This window comes from Cupressus sempervirens, chromosome 10 (assembly GCF_028749045.1).
Source record: "Cupressus sempervirens isolate cs-2001-9-10 chromosome 10, ASM2874904v1, whole genome shotgun sequence".
Taxonomy (NCBI): domain Eukaryota; kingdom Viridiplantae; phylum Streptophyta; class Pinopsida; order Cupressales; family Cupressaceae; genus Cupressus; species Cupressus sempervirens.
The window spans coordinates 254,645,171-254,672,715 of NC_143127.1; the positions used below are offsets into that span (position 1 = coordinate 254,645,171).

At 38.0% G+C, this 27,545-nt stretch overlaps 1 protein-coding gene across 1 annotated transcript in view; it reads left to right on the forward strand.

Moving 5' to 3' along the window:
* Positions 1–27,545, forward strand: part of LOC149533591 (transducin family protein / WD-40 repeat family protein) — a 57,068-nt gene that overhangs the window by 12,752 nt on the left and 16,771 nt on the right. Inside the window, exons 2-3 of the mRNA XM_089807178.1 lie at positions 5,105–5,236; positions 5,315–5,427. Coding sequence (XP_089663304.1) covers positions 5,105–5,236; positions 5,315–5,427 — 245 coding nt within the window. The remainder of the gene's footprint in view (positions 1–5,104; positions 5,237–5,314; positions 5,428–27,545) is intronic.

The window sequence follows — 27,545 nt, forward strand, 5'->3', positions numbered from 1 at the left end:
CACACATTTGTCCACTAGTGCTTTCCATAATCCAACTTTATTCTTCCTTGGAATAAGGGGATCCCTAGATATCTACTTGGCAAAGAACCATTTCTAATGTTTAAGATTCTTCTTATAGCCCTCTGTTTACATAGAGGGGTATTAAAAAATAAGATTTCAGACTTGTGGCAATCAATTTTTTGTCGTGAAACATTCCCATACCTCCCTAGCCTCCCTTTTAAAAGCCTCACCTATTAGGAAGGTGCCATTTACAAATTGAAGATGGGAAACTGCCTCTACCCCTTCAGCAACCTTCACCGCCTTTCAAGAACCATCCAACCTTCTTTTAGTAATCAATCTCCTTAATACCTCTGCCAACAGGATAAATAAAAGGGGGAAAGAGGGTCCCCTTGCCTTATCCCTTTCTCCACTTCAAAAAATCCTTGGGGACTCCCATTGACCAAGACAGAGAAACATGGAGTAGATATACAATAATTAACCCAATTCACTTATAATTGATCAAAACCAAACCTTTCTAACACATTAAGAAGAAACCCTTTACCCACCTCATCATAAGCTCGTTTGATGTCAATTTTAACCATCATTTTTTCCAGCTTCTATAACCGGATGGAATGAATCATCTCATTTGCTATGATCACCACCTCATAAGTAGAGCGTCTAGGAGAGAAACCACTTTGTTTGGTAGATATACATCATTCAAAACCACCTTTAATCTATTTGCTATTACCTTTGCTATGATCTTATATAAGGTGTTGCAAAGAGCAATGGGCCCAAATTCCTCAAAGTTTACCACTTCATCCTTTTTAGGCACTAGGGCAATGAAGGTATTGTTCAGGTCCTTCAATACAAAGCCTCCTTGCTTGGACTCCACCACTTCCCAAATTTCATCTGCCAATAAGTCCCAAAAGGTTCGAAAGAATAGTGCTGGAAAGCCATCAAGATCAAGTGGTTTGCCTTTTCCTAAACCCCATAAAGCCTTTTGCACTTCCTCCATGGAAATCTTTGCCACAAGCATCTTATTGTGTTCCTCAGAGATCTTTTTAGGAACACAATTAAGCACACCTTCCCCGTCCACCCCACCCACCTGTTCCCTTACCCCTTTCATTTTGAAGAAAGCCACCACTTCCTCATTAAGTCCCTTCCCTTGTAGAGTAGTCCACCTTCCTCATTTTCAATAGAATTTTTTTGTTATGTGCTCCCCGCACTTTACCGAGTTATGAAAAAACTTAGTATTCCAATCTCCCTCATTTAGGGATGTCTTCCTTAATTTCTGTCTCCAAAAGGTCTCTTCCCTTGCAAGCACCTCTTCATATTCCTTACTAAGGGCTTTTTCTTCCTCAAAATCCTCTTCCGGCATCCCATTCCTAATCACCTTTTCATTTAGTTTTTTCAAAGATTCCTCTAGCTTGAGCTTCTTATGAAAAATACTTCGGAAATTCTCCCTATTCCAGACTTTCAGTTTTTCTTTTAAGTATTGCAGCTTTGAAAAAAAGATAAAAGCCTTATTCCCTTCAAATATAGGGGAAAAAGACCACCAATCCTTGATCAACTCTTGAAAGCCATCTGCTCTCAACCACATAGCCTCAAATTTGAAAGGGCATCTATCCGAAGAAGAATCTTCCTGCAAATGAAGACCTATTGGGAAATGATCCGACCTATGAATAGGTAGGATATCAGCTTACAAAGTCCAACTAAAGCTAGCCCAATCAGCTGCCAACAAGAATCTGTACAGCTTTTTAGCAATATTGCCAAAACCTGCCCTTCTAATTTGCCCACGAAAATTCACCTCTTTTGAAAGGGATTTCAAACAACCCATTATCAATCACAAAGATTGTAAAATCAGCCTGATTTGAGGATCTCCAACCTCTTCCTCTCCTTTTTCTCGAAGGATTTAGGATTGCATTAGAATCACCCCCCAAGACAACAATTTCCTTTTCCAACACTTGTAGCAGCCTTGAGACTGATTGCCACAATGCACATTTCTCACGATCTTGAGTAGGCCCATATACATTTATCACATTAAACTTTGATCCCAATTGTTTAGATCCCACTTTTAGCCATTGTCAATGCTGAGCTTGCTGCATCACAATCAAAGTAACTGAGCCCTCTTTCCACATGACACCTAAACCTCCAAAAGCTCCTTGAGCTCCCATCCATGAACATTTCCATCTACTAAACCGCTCATTCATGATATCAAAGTTCTCTTGCTTTATCTTTGTTTCCTACAAATAACATCCGACCTCACTTGATCAAACCCACGCTTGATCAAACAAATCTTGTCAGGGGCATTCTAGCCCTTGATATTCCATGATAGGAGCTTCATCTCTTCTAGGAAGAGACATAGTCTCTTCTTGATCTCAATGTACTCTAACCCTTTGCACTTCCTGCCATTTGGATCAAAGATTTGTTAGTTTTACGACTTCTCTTTTGCTTTTTACCTACCTTCATCTTTTGATCTTTGCCGTCTATTTGTGACATTCTCTTTTCACACTGCATCACATCTTCTAAAAGACCATCCTCCTCCATTTCCATCTCAGAATTTGTCTCCGCTAAATCCCCACTAGAGTCTCTTACAGAAGTGAAAGAGCCCTTTTGGTTTCTTATAGGAGAAATTTCAATATCTCTAATAGAAGCATTCCCTTGCCATTCTTCATTTTGTGCAAGCAACTGACACCTTCCACTCCTTTCCTCTGAGCCCATCAAAGCTTCCTTCGGCTTCTCATCTCTACTCCGATTAGCCTCTAAAGGTCTAAAACCTACTTTCGTCTTTTCAGCAAGCTTTCCTCAATTCCCTCCTCTATTTGAGTTTGGGCCTCAACCATGTCGTTTTCAACATGTCCAGTCTTCACTAAACCTACCCCACTAGGTCCCTCCTCCCTTACAATTGTTATCACCTGTACTTTCTCTAAGTCATTTGAACTTTACTCCACGGCTACCTCTGGACTTGAAGATTCATCTCGGTAATCCTGCAACCTCCCCATCACCATATCTGCCCCCAAGGGTCCCATGTATCATTTGCTATCTCCATGTGATCTTTGCTTACTATAGCACATTCTCAGTCCGTTGCCATCTCCAACCTTTCTTTGCGAAAAACTTCCTTTTGATGTGAAAGAGATTCTGAAAGAGCTATTGCCCTCACCACAAGTTTATCCTCCTCCAACTCCTTCCCTTTCCATAAATGATCACAAACATCTGATTCATGATCCTCACTTAAGCATCTCAGACACACCAACAGTTCCTCTTCTATGGAAAGGGCTTGTCTCCATACACCTTCCGAAGAATGTAGTTCAACCATCTTTGGTAAAGGGTGGCATGCATTCCATTGGATGCAAACATGTGAGAATGTTTGTAGAGAGACCTTATCAACCATCTTTACAGCTCTTACAAAGGAATCTAATTTATTCCCAATAAGTTGATAAGAATCCTCATTCCAATACTCCTGAGGGAGATTACGCAGCCCAATCCATATTGGATATGTTTGAATAGCCTCCTTTGTGGGATCAAAGTTTGGTTCCCACTGCATCAAATAAAAGCCTTTTCCCTCCAAAAAGTAGGGACCGCTATTAAAAATTAAATCCCTATTGTGAGCACTATCAACAGTAACCATGCAAAACCCATTTTCCAGGGTTTTGAAATCTCTGACACATCCCCAGTTCTGAGCACACCAGTTTTTGACCTTTCTTACAGCCGATTATTCCCCAACCCATTTAAGAAACAAAGCATGACTTTTCAGAAAGCTTACCGTTTCCATCCATGATTGATTTTATACCTTTAGGCTGCTGACAGTGTATCTCACCTCTGCTGGATCAACAATTGTTTCCGCCACCTGGTTCTCCACAACCTTCGGTCTCCAGAACTTTTGTGCCACCGAGCTAAAGTCCACCCGACCAACCAAATTAGTCGAAATAAACCGTTGCACTGGGTGAGTCTTCTGCTGATCATTTCTTCCTCTCCCCATCCTGTTCTGAACAAAACCTGACCCATTTGCTTGATCCTCCCTTCTCCTTTCTGAAACCCCACACCAGTCCACAAAAGATTGTCTGCTCTGATTCGAAAAAAGCCACCTAAGCTTCCATTGAGGTGTGTAGGTAAACCCCTGGTGCCTTCAAAATGGGCCATGACTCTCCCTTTGGAAATCTTTTCTGTAAGCGCGCTGAGCAAAGTCATCATAGCCCTGCTTAAACCCTAAACCTCTCCGCTCCACCATCGCCGCTTGTATTGCGATTGAACACTTAAACATAAATTATAGATTGTTACTTCTAATTGTTAAATTAGTGGGTATTGATGCTTCACTTAGGAGCAGTCCCAATCTATACTTTTTGAGGTTTTCTGTTTTTTAATCTTCTCTTCCTCCAGCTCTTTGCTCGCTCTATGCTTCTTGTAATTCTCCTCATGTGATGCCACCATAATATTCTAGCTTATAGGAATGTTATGCTGACACTGACTTCTTCATCCTCTTAATTCATGATATCTTTTATGTCTCATTTCATCCTAACCTGTACCCATCTCCGTGTTTCACTAACTACTTGTTTCTTACACAAGTATAGAATTAAGTAGGCAACTCCATATAAATATTTGTTTGAGGATCTTTGATTTTTTCAGGCATGTACAAGCTCTTCCAATGCTTTTTTCCCCCAATTTTTTTTATATGATCTCTGTAGTTCACCTTCTATATGTTAGGGTAATCTGGGGAAACTCCTCGTAACTTTCATCACTGAGGCATAATATCAAATGCTGAGCTTATGAAATGTGCCTAGGAAATATTACTTGGCATTGGTGCTCAAATTGGAATAATGAGCAAAAAAAATTAGAGGGATATCATCACTTATTCTAGTTCCATTCTATGCTAGCCTGAACATCATATATTTAAAAAATTACCAAATGAATTGAATGGTCCTCTATTCATTGTTTTCTACTTTTCCTGTAATACTTAGTACATATTATTTGGAGACTTGACTAATCCCCCCAAAGGGAATTGAACAGGTTGGTTTTGTTTATGGATAAAATTTGCTCCAGATGTGTTTTTTTACAGACTTAATTGTTGAGATTGGTTTCTGATTTAATTTATATTTGTGGTCTAAGTATGGTGTTTTGTTGTATTCAGATATGGGATACAGTGAATGGTCAGTTGCAGAGTGAATTTTCTGACATTGCAGCTTCAAATCTTGGCACGTCTAATGGCCACCTGTCTGTTGATTATTCCTGCATGAAATGGAGTCCAAATATGGGAAAAAAGGTATTGCTTATTCCAAGTCTGTAGCGTAAAATTTGAAGTAAGCTCTTAGTGAGTATCATAACTCTTCTTTGGTTGCAGAAAAAGAAAGGAAAAAAATCATTACTGGTTTTAGGTACCGGTGTGGGTGATGTTTTAGCTCTAGACCCTATGTTAGGCGAGGTCAAATGGAGATGCAGTGACTGCCATCCTGGGTATGTGTGTCCTTGCTCCATAAATCTTTACAAGGATGCAATATTGTGAGAAGAATTTCAAAAATTTAAAATAAAATGTCTTTGTTATTCAACAATCCACAAATGTACATTGTATTAGTAGGCTATCAAGAATAATATGAGGCTTAACTACACAGGTAATTGCATCCATAAGATATTGCATGTGATCTCAAATAAAAATTATTGAACAATGCCTGCAGAATTATGTGTTACAAGAAGATGTATTCCCCAACTCTTGAGATGCATCTTGGGGTCTGGGATGCATATCTGGTGAAGGAGATGTCCCTTTCATCTCTTTGGGCTTTTCTTACAAAAGCCGTAAACATCAAAAAAGAGTATCAGCCACAATCTGTGTCATAAGATCCAAAGGATCCATCCTGTGAGAGCTTTAGTCATCACTTTTCATTTTGTGGGCAGTGTGGATTTCCTGTATTCCCCATTTGTAGTGAGCCTGCTCAAATCTGACCTTAAAATGATGATAAAGAATTGCTCAATGACAACTATAAATGATCAGCAAATCAGTGTCTCTTATTTCAACACAATGCTCATCCATAAGACAAGACTATTGGCATTAACAAGAAATTCAAATATATGATGTGCTGGTATGAAAATGCACTCCTGCAGCTGTAACTAAAAGTTATGAAATGATGGACTATATGCAATGAAACCTGGTTGGCTTGAAGATCCCTTGTGAATAGATGAAGAAGCAACCCTTTATTCAGATAAGTACAATAATACATCAGCTATTGTACTGGAATATTTTTTCTCAATGTAGCACAAATAGAAGACTGAAGTATTTTCCTTCTAGCTGCAATAATTCAAGTGATCTTTCACACCCTCAAAATTGCATACCAATTGAGAGTTTTCGTTCTCAATGGCCAATTGTGACTACTGCAGAAACCCTAGGCTCCACAATGCACATCAACAAATATCAATAATAAATCTGGATGATAGACAATGAGCCCTCAATGCCTATTTTTTTTTTTTTTTCCTCAATAGGACGACCTCCTTCTTGAACTTTTCTTAAGTCACCTTCTAGAAGGAATATTATATTATTAATTGTTTCTCCGCTTCTTCTAGCAACCTCTAGAACATTATTTGATTAAGACTTTATAAAATATTTTATTATTCAAGACACTTTATTAAATTAATTAAATATAAAGTTACCTTTTAATATTTATTTATTTGATAACTTTATAAATAATTAACTCCTCCAAAACAAGGACATTACAGTCCGCCTCGCCTAAAATTGCTTGGCCTCAAGCAATCTCAATGCCGGATGTTGCAAAATCGCTTCTCCCTCCCAAGTAGCATCTTCAACAGGTAAATCTTTCCACTTAACCAGATACTCTCTGATTACTCTTCTTCAAAGCTGCTTCTCTCTGTTATCCAAAATGGATTCTGGCACTAAGATCAATTTCCCCTCATCATCCAAGGGAGGTAATACTGCAGAAGGCACAACATTCTGACCCAACGCCTTTTTGAGGCGTGATACATGAAACACATTGTGCACTCTACTGTCTGCGGGAAGCTCCAACTCATAAGCCACCTCACCAACTCGCCTGATGATCCTGAATGGTCCATAATAGCGTGGCTTGAGTTTCTCTGCACCACTCTTCTTGAGAGTGGACTGCCTATATGGCTGCAACATGAGGTAAACCATATCATCTACCTCAAAACTACGCTCAGTCCGCTTCTTGTCTGCATACTGCTTTTGCTGGTTTTGAGCTCTAGCAATGTTGTCCCTGAGAGTAGCAACTATATCCTTACTCTCTTGTAATAGTTCACTTGCACGGGGTACTCGACTGTCTCCCAACAACAAATCTAAGAAAAAAGTGCCATGAAGGGTGCCATTTGTATAGTCATATGGTATGTAGTATTGTAGCAATACTCATAGAGATATATCCATCTGACCCAAGCTCGCTGTTGATCTGCCACATAATTCCTCAAATACCCTCCCACCCATTTGTTCACAATCTCCGTTTGACCATTAGTCTATGGGTGATAACTGGTGCTAGGTGTAAGCTTTGTGCCACACAACCGGAATACCTCCTGCCAGAAGTGACTCATGAAGCGACTATCCCTGTCACTCACAATGTTCCGAGGCAAACCATGTAATCTGAAAACCTCCCTGAAGAAGACCTCTGCCACCTGAGTTGCCGAGTATGTAGTAACGATAGGGAAGAAGTGAGCATATTTTGTCAGCCTATCCACCACCACATAGATACAATTGCGCCCTTGGGCCTTGGGCAAGCCTGTGATAAAATCCATGGAGATGCACTCCCACTTCCTGTCAGGAATAGGAAGTGGCTATAGGAGCCCTGTTGGATAAGTGTACTCTTGTTTGTTTTGCTGGCAAACAAGACACTCACGCACATACTGCAAAACATTAGCCTTAAGCCCCTTCCATGTGAACTGCTCCCGTACTAGCCTGTAAGTCTTGAAATACCCGGGATGGCCTGCTGTAGGTGAATCATGGAGTGCTCTCAAAATTAACTGCTTCACTTTCGATCTTGGGACTAAGTAAATCCCGTTCTTGTAAATGATCAAATCATCTACAAGAGTGTACTTGGTGTCAATCGTTGTTCCCTGTCAATCGCTGTTCCCTCCACTATATCAGAGGCCCATGTGTCCCTGGCATATTCTGCTACAATCAAGTGTCACCAGTCCTCTGATATCTGAATCATAGAAGTGAGTTGTGGCCTGCGGGATAAAGCATTTGCAACAACATTTTGTGTCCCCTTAACATATGTGATATCAAAATCATAGGCTTGTAACTTACTCACCCACTTCTGCTGACGATTATTTAGGTCCTGCTGTCCCAAAAAGTGCCTCAAACTGTTATGATCAGTTTTAATACAAAATTTGCTGCCCACAAGATACTGTCTGAATTTGGCCAAGGCATGCATGATGGCCAACATCTCCTTATCATATATGCTGAATGATCTCTCGGGCCCTTTGAGTTTTCTACTCTCATAAGCTATAGGATGCTTGTCCTGCATGAGTACAACACCAACTCCCTCTCCAGAAGCATCACATTGAAGCTCAAATGGCTTCGTAAAAAATCAGGCAATGCTAATACTGGGCATGTAATCATTATTTCCTTGAATCACATAAAACAATCCTATGCCTCTCGAGTCCACACAAATGCCCCTTTCTTCAACAAATCTGTCATGGGTGCCGTGTGCTGTGAGTAGCCATTGACAAACATGCGATAGAAATCTACATAGACCAAGGAACCCCTCCAACTGTGTAAGGTTCTCTGGTGGTGGCCAATCAACAATAGCGCGGATCTTTTTAGGATCCATCTGCACTCCCTCCGCACTAATGATGTGTCCAAGATACAACTCTGTCATCCCCAAATCACATTTGGACTCCTTGGCATACAAGGACTCCCTTTGTAAAATGCTCAATACTGTCTCCAAGTGCTCTAAATGTTCCTGTCATGTCCTGCTATAGATCAAAATATCATCAAAGAACACCAGCACAAATTTCCTCAACTGATGGTGGAAGATCTTGTTCATAGTGGACTGAAAGGTGGCAGGTGCATTAGTCAAACCAAAAGGCATGACTACAAACTCAAAGTGCCCACAATGACATCTGAAAGCAGTTTTCTCAATATCTTGCTCTCGAACTTTGATCTGGTGATAGCATGATCTCAAATCAATTTTTGTGAAATAACTAGCCCTATGCAATTCATCTATCAACTCATCGATGCGTGGGATAGGATACCTGTTCTTTATAGTTCTCTTATTGAACACCTTGTAATCAATACACATTCGTAGAGTACCATCCATTTTACCAAAACGACAGAAAATGCAAAAGGTGACTTACTTGGTCGGATGTGTCCCATTGCTAGCAACTCCTTGACGGTCCTCTCGATCTCATCTTTGAGTCGTTTTGGGTGCCGGTATGGTGTGATCATGATAGGCTTAGCGCCTTCCTCTAGCTTGATAATGTGCTCAATGCCTTTGTCTAGTGGCTTGCCTGGTGGAATCTCGCCGAATACCTTCTCATACTTGATTCTCAATTTTTGAATATCTGGATGATATTCAGCCTTATGCTGCTCCTCCTGGGTAGGCATCAAGGCGCATATTGCTGCCCATTCTATATTATTATGCCTGGCTAATCTTTCCAACCGCCTAAATGAGATAGTCCTGACATCACCATTACGGATAGCCTTCAGCACATGAGTCCCACCATCCACCTCGAATCGTATCTCCATATCCTCCAGTCTCAAGGTAACCTCCTAAAGAGAATGTAGCCATTGCATCCCAAGTACTATGTCCATGTCACCCATGTTGACCACATGATAGTCCGCCTTGAACTCATAGTTGTTCAAGCGCAAAGGTAAATCTCGCACCATCATGTCACAACGAAGAGTATATCCATCAGCTACCTTGACTCTCAATCCCTGGAACTCCTCAATAATGAGTCCACATCTCTTTACAAATCGTGCATCAATGAAATTATGCGTGGCACCTGTATACAACAAAGTAATAACCTTCTGTCCCTTTAGGACTCCCCGAAGTCTGAAAGATCCCTCTCTTTGAATACTAGACAGACGTGCCTCCTGTAAATGTAGCTTTGGAGCCTCTTTTTTCTCAACACCATCTACCTTTTGTTCACCCTCTGCCTCATCAGGATCCTCATCATGCTGCTCGGAGCTGTCTGAATCTGAACCCTCGTAATAAGCCCACATCACCCGATTAGCCTTCCCCTTAGGCCTTATAGGACAATCATGACCAAACTCATAGGGACCTTTGCAAAAGAAGCATAGCTTCTTCCTACGTAGGTCATTAAGCGTTTCCTTATCCAAAGGTGCAGCTGACTTGCCTTTTGAGTCACTAACCTTGTCTTTACCCTTGCTGAATTCCCTTTTGTTATCTCTAAATGATGAAGAACCCTTTGAACTAAACCGGTTTGCTAGAGTTGCAAGTTCCATACTGCGGGCCTTCTTCATGGCTTCCTGTAATGTAGGAGGATCAAAGGCCTTTACCCACCCCTTGAGTGGTTTAGTTAATCCCTCTGTGAATAAAATGACTAGCCTCCGTTCTGAAATGTCAGGCACCATTACTGCAAGCTTCTGGAAGTCATTGATGAATTGTTCTAAGCCTCCTGACTGTCTCAACTGGGCTAACTCCCGGAAATGAACTTCAGGATTTTTTTTATCAAACCTTTCTATCAATCTATCCACGAACTTCTAATAAGTGGTTACCTGATTGTGTTGCAATGTGATCATGCCATCTGTCCGCCAGTCATGACCTGCCCCATCTAAGTGTAAAGTGGCATACTTGAGTGTTTCAAATTTTGTCGTAGTCTTCAGAGATAGGAAACTATCCACCTTGTGAATCCAAGCACGAGCAGTCATTTTCCCACTGCCATCAAATATGGGTAATGCCAACTTATTGGTGACCTATTGCAACTCACTATGTTTATTTGCCTGCTTTTGCCTGGCAGCTCTGTAGTTCAGGTACTTATCAAATGTCCATCCATCCTGTACATATGCTGGTAATGAATCTCACTCATTCCTTGCTTGTCGGAGTTCATCTACAATATCTGTTACCATAGCATCAGATGTGAGTGCTGTAGTTTCTTCCCTAAATGTAGGACGTGTGGGTTTGTCAGTTGTTCCAGACCGTGTTTTATCTAAGTTACACGGGTACCCCTCCCCCCCCTCCGGACCTCGAACTGGTTCGAACCGGTTCGAGATTCTGGTCCGGTTCGACCAAGGTTCGATTTTCGAATCCTGGTTCGAACTCGGGCGGACCAGGCTGGGAAAATCGAACCAGGTTCGAACCCAACCAAGAACCCGCCCACGGACGTGGAAATAAAGTGACTTATTTGCATTTTTTAATAATTTTTGGAGTCCACGTACCCTAAAAAGGTGTTATGAATTGGTTTTTTGCTCTCTCATAGTCATTTGATGTTTCTAAATAGGTTGTTTTGCTTTGAAGAAGAGCACATAAGTTTTTGAGCAAGCATCTGGTTGTGCAAGGAGGAGTTTGAAACAATACTTGTTGGTGTTCTTGAAGTGTTTGTGCATCATTTATACACATTTGCAAACTTGCAATGGCTGGAAAAGGACCAAGAGGTAAGATCTTATTCTATTTACTATTGTTTTGTTCTAGTTTTTCCAAAAAAATTTCATTTCTCTTTCAATCTTCATATGTTCTAAGTTCTTGAATCTTTTCCATTATTTCAAAATTCGTCATTTTCTTGCGTATAGATTATGAACATATATCTAATTAGTAATTTCTTGCCATAGGGAAAGGTTCGAAATTAATGTCATCTACCTCTTCATCAATAGGCAACACCGAACAAAGAATGGAAACCAACTCCGATTCTCCTCTATGGAAGTATGTAGACATTATAAAACCCATTCCAGGAGGTGGTGCATTCCGTTGGAGATGTCGAGGATGTGATGTAGAAAGAAATAGTTCTTATTATCGTGTGGTAGGCCATCTATGTGGTTATGCTGGAAGAGGAGTCAAGAAATGCCCTGGCAAATATGGTGTCCCTATACCAAATCACACCGTGTTAAAATATATTGAAGAGCATGAGGCAACAGAAGAGAGAGAAGGTCGCAGGGCAATAGAACTCGGTAGTAGTAGCAATAAAAGTAAAAAAGCTAAGGGAATGCAGGCCCCCTCAGATGTTATTGTACAAGACCACCCCTTCTTCAATACTACAATGGACACTGACACTGAATCTATCCCCATTGTACACAAAAGAAAGGGGCCAATAGAAACTTCTTTTCAAAACAAGGCTCGGGAAATTGCTGACATTAAGGTGGGAAGATGCCTCTATACAAATGGGTTGTCTTTTAATGTTGTCCGCTCTCCTTTTTGGAAGGACATGTTGAGGGGTGCCAATGAAGCTCCAAAAGGGTATTGTGGCCCCGAGTATGAGAAAGTTCGCACCACCTTGTTGGATGATGAGGTCCAACGGGTTGAAAATCAATTGAAGCCCATAAGGGACTCATGGGTTGAGACAGGGGTGACAATTGTTTCAGATGGCTGGAAGGATTCTAGGAACCGTCCCTTGATCAATGTCCTTGCGGTGTCCCCTAAAGGGGCAATGTTTCTGAAAGCGGTGGATTGTGAGGGCAAAGTAAAAGATGGGCCATTTATTGCTGATATCTTAATTGAGGCCATTGAACAAGTGGGAGCAAGAAACGTTGTCCAAGTCATAACGGACAACGCAAAGAATTGTAGAGCAGCAGGTTTGTTGGTTGAATCACGATATCCACATATCTTTTGGACACCTTGTGCAGTCCATTCACTCAATCTTATGCTAAAAAAGATTGGGAACCAAATTGAGTGGATCAAAACAATGTATGAAGAGGCTGAGGACATACAAATGTTTGTTACAAACCACCACATGACTCAATCTCTTTTCAGGAACTACTCAAAATTGGAGCTATTGAAGGTAAATGAACTTGAACTCAAATTAGTAATTTAATTTTTAATATTTGACAATTTCTAATTTTTCATATTTTACTTGTGCAATTGCCAATGTGTATACTTTTCTTAGTTTTCTAAAATATGTATCTAATAGTTGTTTTTTGCTCTAATTTATGTCATAGGTTGCTGAGACCCGTTTTGCATCACATATAATCGTCTTAAGACGACTTGTGCAAGTGAAAGATGCACTTCAAGGTATGGTAATCAGCAACAATTGGGGTGTATGGAAGCAAAAGAACACTGAAAGGGCAAACAAAATAAAGGATAGGCTATTGGCTGACTCATGGTGGGAATGTGTGGAATATCTCCTTAAGATCACCGAGCCCATTATGAGCATGCTTAGGTACACTGACATGGATAGGCCTTGCCTTGGAGAGGTCTATGATGGCATAGACTCAATGATTGAGAAGATCAGGCAAGTTATAAATGAGCAGGAGCAAGATCCGCAAGAGACCTTTTTCAAACAAGTGCAAAAAATTATTAATGAAAGATGGAACAAAATGACCACTCCATTACATTTGCTTGCCTATGCCTTGACCCCCAAATACTATAGCTCACAATATTGTGATCTACCAGGAAGGTTGCCACCATATAGAGATATGGAAGTGTCTGAGGGGTACCAGGCAGCATTTAGAAGAATATTTCCTGATGATGATATAAGAGATCTAATCATGGATGAGTTCATAGCATTTGTCAATGCTACAGGTCTAAGTAATGATGCTCTTCGTCATCGGTTCAAGAAGCATGCTCATGGTTGGTGGTACCTCCATGGCCAAAAATTCCAAACATTGCAGCCCCTTGCAATCAAAGTTATATCACAAGTAAGTTTTATTTTATTTTTTAATTAGCTCACTTTATCTTCAAAAGAATTTTTTAATAAGATTGAATTAATTCCTTTTTAATTGCCTACCTTATATGTTGTCTTTATAGGTTGCTAGTTCTTCTGCATCAGAAAGAAATTGGAGCACCTATTCTTTCATCCACTTGGTGAAGCGCAATAGGTTGCAATAAAAAAGAGCCGAGAACCTGGTATTTGTGCATAACAACTTGCGCCTTCTTTCGCACAAGAGTCAAGAATACAAAGAAGGGGAGACAAAGAAGTGGGATGTAGATGCAGAGATTGCGGACTTGGATGCTTCCACTGCTGCGCTTACAATTGATGATTTTGATGACTTTGATGTCAATACCATTGTTGATTCTATTGCTGATCCCATTGGCCTTGGTGCAAGTAATAGCATAGGTGAAGGAGGAGATGAAGAAGAAGATGAAGAAGAAGAAGATGAATATGAAGAAGATGAAGATGAAGAATGAAGAACTTAGAACTAGAAATTCAGAATTTTAATAGATTTTCATTCTATTAGTTACTGTTAAACATTGAACGTGAAACAATGACACTTGAACGTGAAACAATGACACCATTTTAAATGTTTTGAATCTTTCATCTTTGATGTTGAAGTTGATTGAACTATGTTACTATATGATGGTATGCTCACCATGATACATTGATATGTTATTGTTTATGCTGTTTTAAAGTTTTAAATGTGTTTATGGTACTATGCTACATTCTAATTTTAACTCATGCTTCATAAAAATGTATAAATATATATATATTTTTAATTTTTACATGTTTTTGTACTAACGAACCCAAACGAACCCAAACCCCCTTTCCAAAATTTCGTCGAACCAGCGAACCGGTTCTCGAACCCGAACCCAGAACCGAACCACGAACCGGCAACCTAGTGTCTTATGTTGAGATCCTGCTATGCTCCTGTCATCTTGGTCATTATTATGATTATTTCTCTTATTTTCCCCAATCAAATGTTGCATCATAACCATCATTGCCTGTGTACTTGCCTTGATTGTAGAAGCCTATCCTGATGCTGTAAAGCCTCATCATCTCACATCATTTTGGATGGGCTTTGAGAGTGTCTCTCAGCCATGTTCTCAGCTGTGCTGGTTCCCTGTGTAAATAGAGCCTTTTGTTTTTTTATTTTTGTAAACTAAATTGAGTGGTGGCTGCATAAACCCTGTCAAACTGGCAGGAAACCGCTCTGATACCACTATAGTGAGCTTGCTCAAATCTGATCTTAAAATGATGATAAAGAATTGCTCAATGACAACTACAAATGTTCAGCAAATCAGTGTCTGTTATTTCAACACAATGATCCAATACAATGCTTATCCATAAGACAAGACTCTTGGCATTAACAAGAAATTCAAATATATGATATGCTGGTATGAAAATGCACTCCTACAATTGTACCTAAAAGTTATGAAATGATGAACTATATGCAATGAAACCTGGTTGGCTTGAAGCTCCCTTGTGAATAGATGAAGAAGCAACCGTTTATTCAGATAAGTACAATAATACATCAGCTATTGTACTTGAATATTTTTTCTCAATGTAGCACAAATAGAAGACTGAAGTATCTTCCTCCTAGCTGCAATAATTCAAGTGATCTTTCACACACTCAAAATTGCATGCCAATTGAGAGTTTTTGTTCTCAATGGCCAATTCTGACTACTACAGAAACCCTAGGCTCCATAATGCACATCAACAAATATCAATAATAAATCTAGATGATAGAGAATGAGCCCTTAATGCCTATTTATTCTTCTTCCTCAATAGGACGGCCTCCTTCTTGAACTTTTCTTAAGTCACCTTCTAGAAGGAATATTATTTTATTAATTGTTTCTCCACTTCTTCCAGCAACCTCTAGAACATTATTTGATTGACTTTATAAAATATTTTATTATTCAAGTCACTTTATCAAATTAATTAAATATAAAATTACCTTTTAATATTTATTTATTTGATAACTTTATAAATAATTAACTCCTCCTAAATGAGGACATTACACAATTTTCCATACAAGCATTTCCTCTGCTGCGTTGACGCACACTGTAATTCATGGAAAACAAGGCATTTTGTGTTTTTTACAATTACCACATTGTCTTGAATTGTATGAAGTGTCACAGAGGGAAGGCCTATCATATTATGAAGCTATGGGACAACGTATAATGGAGAGAAATTTTGTGAAGGCTGTGCTGATTCTGCTCTTATCACAGGTTGAATGTGAAAATGATATTAAGTTGCACAAGTCAAAAAAATGACAGTTTCCAATGTAGAATGGAACTCCTAATGATTTTTGTTTGTCAGAGCATTGCAATTCTATTTTTTATTTCACCACAATTGCCTTTGTATTTGTCATGCTTTTGCCTTCCAAACGACCTTTTCACATTTTTTTAATGAATTGTCGCATATGAAGTACCCCTTGTTCTTTTTGATTGGTATGAACTGCTCCTTGTTACGAATGAATTGAATGAGTATTTATTTTGTTTAACTTCAAAGAAAGACTATTATTTTTCAATCATTATTAGTTTTACATTATATCTATATTTGCTTGATCTCTAATCCAGGTCAACCTTATTTCAATCATTTAACATTGAGGTTGCAAAGTTATCGGAATTAATTTTCCGATCATACAATTCTTAATATTTGTATATTCTTGTCTCTGATGCTTATAAAAAGTCGGTGTTCCAGTACACATCTCCTATCTCAGTACCAGTACTAGTCTCCTGGCAACGTTGATATTCTCTATAGTAAGCAGAGCATCTATTAATAATTTTCTGAACAAGTAAACACATTTTTATAGGTCTTGTCAACACTCCGAGACTGTACCCTGCGAGTTTAGAAACCCGTCTCAACTACAACAAGGGAGTTGTCTCTTGGTTTTGGGACCTGTTGACTGAAATAACATCAGATCTACAATGATAAAACACTTAACTAATACCTAAGTTACTGAATTGCATGAAAATTAGGTCGTTTCCTGGTACAAAATGTCCCAAATTCAGAGTCTACATGGTTCTGGCATGAAGTCTGTTAGGGTTTGGGATTTTTGCCCCTAAAATTTGCCAAGTTCCTGACCTTTGGAATACTCTAAACAATTTTTTACTCCTGAAATTAAAAATCTTAAACATAAAGTTATTTTGTTTCAGATAGAAAGAATGAACTGAAATTTTTTTTTTTGTCTGTCTCAATGAATGTACCAAAAGATCAAACCACACAAGAGTATCTCAAATCTTTCTAAAGCATATGTTACAAAATCTTGTGACTAGTCGGATAATCTTGAAGGAAATCAGACAAAACATTTTGTGATTGAAGTCCTGGAGATCAGTCACTTTGTTAACAAGAAGTTAAGCAGCCCCTCATTCCAAAATGAATGAAAAATGAAGATATTTAGGCCCAGAACACAGTAAATCCACTCCTGTCCCCCACCTCCCTTGGCGCCCCCCCACCCTGAAAAAATATTTTCTTTCAGGGACCTCCAAAAATTAAAAATAAAAATTGTTTGAACAAATTCTCCCCCACCTCCCTTGGCGCCCCCCCACCCTGAAAAAATATTTTCTTTCAGGGACCTCCAAAAAATAAAAATAAAAATTGTTTGAACAAATTCAGGGACAGAGAATACACAATGACATCTGAAGGATACCAAAAATCTTCAATGCGAAGTATTAACCACTTTTCACACTGAGGCTCAGAAAGGAAATAGAACTGCTCCTATTTGAAGGCATCTAGAAATACAAAGCTGCTACCAAACTTTAGCAAACACAAATAGACTTGTGCATTCTTATATCATAACAGGCTCTGATACCATGTTATAGTTAATCCCAGAAAAAATAAATATAAACTGCAATAAAAGAAGATAGAAGAACTGTACAAATGAACAAGAGATTATCTTGGGAAAACCCTTCCACTTGAAGGGTAAAACCCAGCCACAACCAAAATATCACTTTTATTGATAATGAAATTTTCGAGTGTACAATGCTTTTCGCTTGATACAATATATATACATAATAGAGAGACTCTTTGTTAACCAATTGAAGGTCGCTTCAATTTCCAAATATACAACTCTTCATACGTCCACATGAATGTCTCATTATCTCAATTATTATCACATTTATTATCACAAATGTCCTCTTCAGCTGAAAGTGACCATATTTCTAAAACAGAGATAAAGATCTCTATCACAGCTACAATCTTCAACACAGCTGCCATAAGTCTGTCCACTTTTTGTTTTTCTCTCAAGTAACAACCTAAATGCCAAATGCCTCAAAGTTGTCAATCAAGTCCCAAATCCTATGGTTATTCTTTACTGTACTTTTTAGTTTTAATTTGATTAACCGGCAACTCCAAATACCTATAGCAGTTTAGTGGATCATAATTGTTTTGTTTTTGTTCTCAGTTCATAATTCTTTGAGTGGATACACAAGCAACAAGCAAATTAGTGGATCATAATTGTTTTGTTTTTGTTCTCAGTTCATTGTGAATGTTTATATGAAGTTAATAGTTATCGAGTGTGTAGGATTCAACTGTAATCAGAACATTCTAAGATTTTTCATCTATGTTTTCTTTATTCTACATTATTGTAGAGAGTACTTACTATCATTCTTGGTTGAATAACTTTGTGTGATCAGATCTTTTCTTATCAATAAAGATATAATCTTTGGTGTGGCCTTTGCCTTGATTAGGAGGGTTTTCGCAAGGTATCTTTGTTGTCATTGTACTTTTACTTATCTGTTATTTGTAATGCTTTTCTGGTTCACGAAATTCAACATGGTCTCAGAGCGGGTCAAAGTAAAGATCGAGAACTATAATAGGTCAATTGGATTTTAGAAGAATTGTAATGACTAATGGGTGTCGAATTTTCTGTTCGGTGAGTTACTGAATACTGAGGAATCCTTGCTAGTTGTAAGCTGATGAAATTTAAGAAACTATGATATGTAATGGAGACAATGCAAGAAATGAGGGATTCATATGACAACATGTAGGTGAAGAGCCTTGGAGGGTAGAATCTCAGAAGAAGCTTCTTACCCGGCAGGGTAGTTGTCTACTACGATGCTCTACAAATAAGAGTTCAATGAGGTTGTTACAATCTCAGCTATTGAGGCTTCTTGTGCAACCTTGTGCAAAGCTTCCATTTAGACATCAATGGGGAGGATGTTGCCATGCCCATCTACACTTACATGTTAGGCATTCTTGTTTGTCATGGGGCTGGCATATGAAGTTTTCCAATCATTCATTTAAAGTCTGAGATTTCCAATCATCATCAATAGCGGCGCAGTTGATGTTATGGTTGTTTGAAGGGTGTATGATCATAGTATCATTTGATCAATTATCACAAATTATTCAGTCAGTCTGAGAATTTTGTAGTTGTTTATTATGTGATTTATTGAGGAATATAGTGTTTCTATTAAGTTGACTGGGTTTCCTGTTGGCTTTGTATCTAAACAGGACAAGGATTATTGCATTCTTTTAATTATCTCTGATTCAAACTTTTTTTGGTGCATGAGTACGAGGATGTTGAGTTTGCTCTTTTCATTAAAACTGGTGATGTCAAGACAATGATTCCTAATCAAGATAGTTTTAAAAAGAAACTGGGTTTAAAGTGGTTGGGTTTGACGTTGTTCCTTGTAGTGTAAAGCAAGATTTAATTGCCTTGTCGAAGAATAAGATATAATTCCTTCAGTACTTAGGAGACAACATTAGGATGCATATTGGAAGATGGATGGTGTTAGGGTGTTATGTTTTTCTATCTTAAATTCTCTTCTGGTGCAAGCCCAAATGACAAAGAAGCTTTTTGTATGGAAGCATGTCCTAGAAATTGCTGCTGGTTATGTAGTTGCTAGAATGTGGGGGACCATTCAAGGGTACTCTATGGTCACAACACAAGAGCCATTCTAATTTTCCTAAGCAGGTGTTGATGTGGAAAACACAAGTCGTTTGCTGTTCCTATTCTGAGCATATATGAAGATTGAAATTTGGAAGAGCATTGGTAAATTGATCAACAACAAATAAAGAGAAGTATTTTATGTTTGTACCTTGAATATTGATCATGTATAATTCATGCAATAATATTGGGAGTAGTGAATCATGTATGTTTTTAGCATTGGTGTGTATATTTCTTTTTAGGGTAGTTTGATTCTATGAATTATTATTAATCCCTCTAAAATGCAGGATGAATCGAGGAGCAAAAGATGATGGATCTATTATTTGAAATTGCGTAAGGAATTCAAAAGAGGAAGAGCTTAAGACATACAATGAGGAAGTTCTGTCAACAGGAGAAATGAATATTCATGAAGACACTACTTGCAACCATGGGAGTATTGAAGTTAGCTTTAGGAGGCTTATATATCCGATTTACAATAATGTCTCAAGTAATATGAAGTATTATTTGAGACATTATATTTTATTATATTAAAATTGAAAATGTAATTATTATATTAATAATAATTATATTATATAATTAATATATTATATACTTGTATACTAATTATAATATTTTGTTATATTAATTATTGAATATTAATTTATTATACCATAATATGATTATAATGGAAAAGTGGTGTCCCTTGGTAATAGGGAACTGCCCACATATATGAAGGAAGAAATGTCTTCCTCTAAATATTGAATAAAGAATATTATATAAATACTTAAAAATTTAACATGGTATTAGAGCAAGTTGTTTGATGGGAATAATCAGAATACAAAGATTTGTGAAATTTATATCTAATATGAGGAGATAAAGGTTGTTTGCCGAAGATTATATTCGCATAAAAGTTTAGTCAAATTTAGTTGATTATAATTGATAATTTATATGTGCTCTAGTTACATCTACGCATTGTGGTTTTAATACGAGATAATTTATTACCTGCATACTTCTATATTTTGGTGAAATTTGTCTGGTTTATAAATCTATCATCCATATTTGTGCAAGGAATTATTGTGTCATTAGAAGTTGCAAATTATTATTACCGTTTAATAATTGGGCCTTATAAAAGGGAATTTGATTATTTCCGTTGTTGTCGTGAATGTTTTATTGGTGCATGTAATTATTTAACTACATCCTTCAGATTTGTGAAATACTGATCCAGTTACTCCTACAAAGCGACGTTACAGACGAAGGTTTATTATCTCCTACTGACTTTGATCCTTTGTAGGGGTTCAAATTTGAGCCAATTTTTGATGCTTTGGGTGCTCTGTGCATGGGCAGTGGTGACTCCCTCACTTTAGCAGACAATAATATTGAGGGCCCTTTTGCATTTGTAGCTATGGATTTCAAAATCGTGGATGTGTTTTGGGAAGATGTATTGGGTAAAGACTTCGATTCTCAGGAGGAGTCTGTGATTGAAGTGGAACCCGATTTACCCCATCCTAATGATTGCACCTCAAACTTATTGGCTGAATGAACATTGATATTGTTTGTGCAATCAATATCAAATACTTATCATGTTATTTGTGCAATCATAAATTTGATGTAGCTAATTCATGTTATAACTTTGGGATAGAAAACCTTGTATGCTTCTATCATTGGCATTTCCCTTCGGGATAATTTAGATTATGAACTATTTGTAATATCTTTGAAATGCTTTCAAGACAAATTAAGAAGCATGGAAGATTGCATGTAAGGGAGAAAGAACTTGATGCTTTAGTCACGAGACTGAGTAGGTGGCACATATGTACATAATGTTCTTCAAAGAGGAAGAATTAACATTTAGGGGGAGTTCGATAGACTTAATGAAGCAACCTTGGATGAGGAGGTCAGGAGGTTGATGTTAGTATTTAGAGTTTCAAAGGGAGTAGCTAGAGGATCCGCTCTAATTGATTTCCAAGGACCTTGGTCATTTTGATTCAAAGGGATTGGACCATGTTACAATGGTTTCTCTAGTGATCAACAATCAAAGGACTATGATTCATGGGATGGAGCTCCATATGTGTACACTGGAAGGCCTTTATTTTGACACTGAGGTTAGGATATTTCTAGATAGAGGGATACTTGGCATGCATGAGTAATGCAGACTCTAACCTTGTATTTCATGATAGGCCTCAACATATGGAAGATCAAATATAAATGTATTGGAGATATGCTGCAAAGGGATGCTATTCAATTGGGGTACATTAGCACTGAAAAATAGACGATTGATATTCTCACCAAGCCTCAAGCCAAAATGAAGATTGTGCATTTTCTCGACAAGCTTGGAATTGTGGAGAATGAAGCCTTTGCTGAGAGGGAGTTCCATCATCAGTGATTTCTTGAGATGCACTATAGTGCATTCTTCTTTGTGTGGGAGAAGTTTGAGGTGTAAGTCCTTATCACCTCCCTTTGATATGGTTCATAGTAGATGTCATCTGTGTGACACCATGACAACACCACATGAGAGAGTCCGTGGTAGTGTGGTTTTCTTGTACTTGTGTGATAAATATGTTTGTGAGGTGACAATCTCACAATGATAAAACACTTGTGCATTTTACCAAGTTTGTCGGGTGATGACCTTGTAATGATGGTTGATATCTCTTGAAGTAATGAATATCCACTATATATGTAGATATCTTAAAGTCCATTATGGTAGATATTGCAAGAGGTGGTATTTGAGGACATTCCATAATGGTAACTTTCTAAATACACAATGGTGCATATTGCACGAGGTGATATCGAAGGACATGCCATGTGGTAGATATCTAAATTCCATTTTGGTGGATATCAAATGAGGTGTTATCGCAGGCATGCCATAATGGTAGACATTGTAAAATCCATTATGGTGTATATCCAATGAGGTGGTATCTAAGGACATGCCATAAAGGCAACTTCTTAAATCCACAATGGTGGAAATAAGTGATATATGAGGACATGCCATAATGGTAACTTCTTACATCCACAATGGTGGATATAAGTGATATATGAGGAGATACCATGTGGTAGATATCTAAATCTATAATGGTGGATATCACATGAGGCGATATCTGAGGAAATGCTATATGGAGATATCTAAAATTCATTGTGATGTTTAAGGTGAACGAAGCCCTTGCTGAGAGGGAGTTCCATCATCAATGATTTCTTGAGATGCACTACAATGCATTCTTCTCTGTGTGGGAGAAGTTTGAGGTGTAAGTCCGTATCACCTTCCTTTGATATGGTTCATAGTAGATGTCATCTGTGTGACACCATGACAACACCACATGAGAGAGTCTGTGGTGGTGTGGTTTTCTTGTACTTGTGTGATAAGTATGTTTGTGAGGTGACAATCTCACAATGATAAAACACTTGTACATTTTACCAAGTTTGTCGGGTGATGACCTTGTAATGATGGTTGATATCTCTTGAAGTAACGAATATCCACTATATATGTAGATATCTTAAAGTCCATTATGGTAGATATTGCAAGAAGTGGTATTTGAGGACATTCCATAATGGTAACTTTCTAAATACACAATGGTGCATATTGCACAAGGTGATATCGAAGGACATGCCATGTGGTAGATATCTAAATTCCATTTTGGTGGATATCAAATTAGGTGGTATCGAAGACATGCCATAATGGTAGACATCGTAAAATCCATTATGGTGTATATCCAATGAGGTGGTATCTAAGGACATGCCATAAAGGCAACTTCTTAAATCCACAATGGTGGAAATAAGTGATATATGAGGACATGCCATAATGGTAACTTCTAACATCCACAATGGTGGATATAAGTGATATATGAGGAGATACCATGTGGTAGATATCTAAATCCATAATGGTGGATATCACGAGGCGATATTTGAGGAAATGCTATATGGAGATATCTAAAATTCATTATGACTTATCATATTATGGAAGCCTCCCTAGCTAAGAGGGAGCATTGAAGTTAGCTTTCGGAGGCTTGCATATTTGATTCACAATGATGTCTCAAGTAATACAAAGTTATTTGAGATATTATATTAAATTGAAAATATAATTATTATATTAATTATTTATGATATTATTATTATATTACTAATAAATTAATAATTATATTATCTAATTATTATACCATAATATGATTATTATGGAAAGGTGGGGTACCTTGATAATGGGGCACTGCCCACATATATGAAGGAAGAATGAGTCTTCCTCTAAGTATTGAATGATAAAATAAAATAAAATCATATAAACAATCCAAAATTACACACAAAGGGTTACAGATTTAATTGAGCCTATTTTAGGTGAATGTTGAAGGTGTTGTTTGAATTATAGAAACTTGGTTGCTCTGTGTGTGTTGCACAAATTGGTACAATAGACATATTTTTAATGTTTCAGATTTTAAGTGACTGATTATTTGTTACAAAGACTGAGTTACCTGACTTGAATTATTTTCAGAGGTGTCTTCATAGCCATCATGGTTGGAAGTTTGCTTCCTGTCATAGCATGACACAAATCATTGCTAGTAATGATTATTCTTCATTATTGAGGCTGCAGATAGGGTGCACTGATCTTATTTAGCTGTCAAACTAAGATCAAAGGTGCACAAGGATGATGAGAGGTCGCATTCAAGGGAGGAAGAGCTTAATGCAGCCTGTGAGGAAGTTATGCAGGTTGAAGAATGAGGGCTCAGACTATCTTGTGATTAGTTTCTTCTAAGAGGAGGAGATGACATTCTGTTGGAGTTGAATTCTGAGGATTCAAGGCATGAGTTGAGAGCATTAAGGTTCTAAAGATTAATAGAGGGAGTTCAATTCCGGAGAACTTTTTGCAATCTCTGAGGCAATAAGGATGAAGAGGAAGTTTTGTGAAGAGGTGAAAATATCAGCTAAATGGGCTGTAGTGTTGCAAGGTTAGCTGTTGAATTCTGCAGAGAACAGAATTGCATAACTAATCTAGATTTGACATTGGTAGCTCCACAAACTTTCAGTATAGGGTGATCTAGGATGAGGTCAAGGAGGACAATCCTGGACTTGTGCTTGTTAGAAGTTTCAGAGGCGTTTACATTGTTCTATGACAAGGATTGTAAGCAATCTTGAATGAGGCTGTCAGGAGGTAGATGCAAATGCTTGAAGATTCAGAGGGAGCTTGAGTGGCAGATGTCCCTTGTAGCGGATCACCAAGATCGTTTATCGGTGTGACTGCAAAAGTTCCTTGTTTGGTAAAACATTGGAGTCACTTGTAAATTATTGTGATAATCAAGCTGTGAGAAAGCTGCTCTTGTTGAGAGGGAATCTCAGCATCCAGTTCTTCTTATTATGTGCTACAATTTATTTTTCTCTAAGAGGGAGAAATTTGAGGTGAAAGCCCTTGTAATGTGGTTTTCTTTGAGACAGAAATTTGATGTGAAAAGCCCTTGTAGTGCATTTTTCTTTGAAATGGAGAAATTTGAGGTGAAAGCCCTTGTAATGCTTTTTTCTCCGAGACGGATAAAGTTGAGTTAAAAACCCTTTTAATGCATTTTTCTTTGAGAGGAGAAATTTGAGGTGAAAGCCCTTGTAATGCATTTTTCTCTGAGGCGGAGAAATATGAGGTGAAAGCCCTTGTTGCTCTTTCCACTCATGGGAGGTAGCTATAGTGGATGTCATGCCGAGAGGCTCCATGATGGCATCACGTCAAAGGACTCTGTATGACGAGAGCTTGTGTTTATTCCACTCATAGGAGTAGCCAAAGTGGATGTCATGTTGAGAGATTTCCATGACAACATCAGATTGAGTGACTCCCTGATATGAGCTAGTGTTTAGTTCACACATGGGAGTAGCCATGGTGAACATCATGTTGAGTGAATCAATGATGCTATCATGCTGAGAGAATCTGTGCAAAAGTTTTGTTATTAACAAATATGGGTGAAGCTATTGTGTTTATCGTGTTGAGAGATTCCATGTCATGAAAATCTGTAAATGATATCTCCTTTGCTAAGAGGGATGTTAATGTTTTTGTAGCGACAAGAGATATCGTTCCATGGTACATACCTGCGACGAGTTCATCAGTGAAGAGGTTGTATGATTGTGTTGCCTTTTCTCTCTGATGTCTTATTCTTCCTTACGTTCAAGAGTCTTAGACTGTCAAGAGTAATTGATCGCTTATCTGTTTGATGAGTCATTTCTGCCACTCCAGCTCATGAAACGGCATTCTGTTCGTAACTGTCATCCAATTGTATGCCATGGCAGTCAGATATCTAAGCAGCCTTCATTTGTTATTATCGCGATTTAAGGCATTTAATATTTTGAAGGTGAATTGGCTATCTTTCATAACCGTCACTGCCCATGTAACGAAGGTTGAGCATCGTCGGGTAATGAGGTTGTGTGGAATTCTATCCTTGTCGGAAATTCTCACGGTGGGTGTGCCTTCCACTATTATGGAGATTCATAGTGTACTCATTCTGTCTTGAAGCAGAGAGAGGGAATATTGAAGGTCACGGCAGACATTATGAAGAGCCATGTCAAAGAGAACAGGAAGAGTTATTCTTACTGTGCGACAGTAATGAAGAGATTAGTATTGTGGTCTGTTGTGTATTGTTTTGGAGATACATAATTACAGGAGACATGCTTTAGACATTAGCTTATGAAATGGCACTGTCTGTGTAACTAGTGTCTGTCCAAGCTGTACAGCGATTGGAGATTGGAGAGCAACAGTCTTCATTCTTCTTTCTTTTGGTATTCCAGTATTTTTTGGTCATTTTTAAAAGTGGAGCATGGCTGTGTTTCGCAGAGTGATTGCTCAGGTGTTATTCAGTTGGGAAGATTGAGAACCATCCTTCATGTTTTTCTGTAGACATTCATTATTGTCATTTCCTCTGTGATTATCATTGGCAAAGTGTTGCTTGAATCTTTTGTTTTGCTTTAGATGTTCACTGATTCATAATTGTTCTGTTTTTTCTTTGAGATCATTGTGAATGTTTGTAAGAAGGCAGCAGTTATCGGGTGTGTAGGATTCAGCTGTATTGAGATCATTCTAAGATTTTTTATCTGTGCTCTCTGTATTCTACATTATTGTAGAGAGTACTTACTATCATACTTGGCTGAAGAACTTTGTAAAAGGATCAGACCTTTTCTTATCAATAAAGTGATAATTTTCGGCGTTGGTGGCTTTTCCCCTCGAGTAGGAGGGCTTTTCCATGCTTTTCTGGTTCACAATATTCAACAAACTTGAACCAATATATGTCTTTGTCTTTATTTCAGAAATGGGTTATGATGTTATCAAATGGGCAAACCTCTTTGCACCCATTTCGAAATGTGCATTTTCTGCAACCCAATGGTAAAATTGAAAAATATTCCAATTATCAAATTGCAAAATAGTTTCTTGGTTAGATCATTCATATTGGCCTTTTTTTAAACAATTGTCTTCCGAATCCCTCATTTTGATTTCCAGTGAGTGTCATATTCTCCAATTGCTAATCATTCTTTGTCTAACTATAGTGTTAGTAACTAATGAAGCCTTTTCTTCACCCGTTGGGTCTTCTGTGTTTAATTTCTCATATTCCTCCCTCTTATTTTCTGATTCTACAACAGATACCCCAAACTCTTTTTCAAATGTCATTGCTTGTTTGTTTCGATAGCTCTGGCAAGATTCCTTGCGTTAGAAGAAAACATTTTCTTTTCTAAGTTTGTTTAGGATTCTCAGTCTTTCTTGCAAAAGAAAAATCTTCTTTTGTGGATTAGTAGGAGATTCTTTAGATTGGAGTTGGGTTCAGAATATTGAGTGCCCTATTGTTGTAAGCTTTCTGATGACTTCTTCGGGTTCTGGGCGTAAATGTTCTTTTTGTTTAATTTATTATTTTCTTGAAATATTCTTTGGTCTTGCACTATGAAATTATATGAATGGAATCTGTTTCCTGATATCTGTATCAAT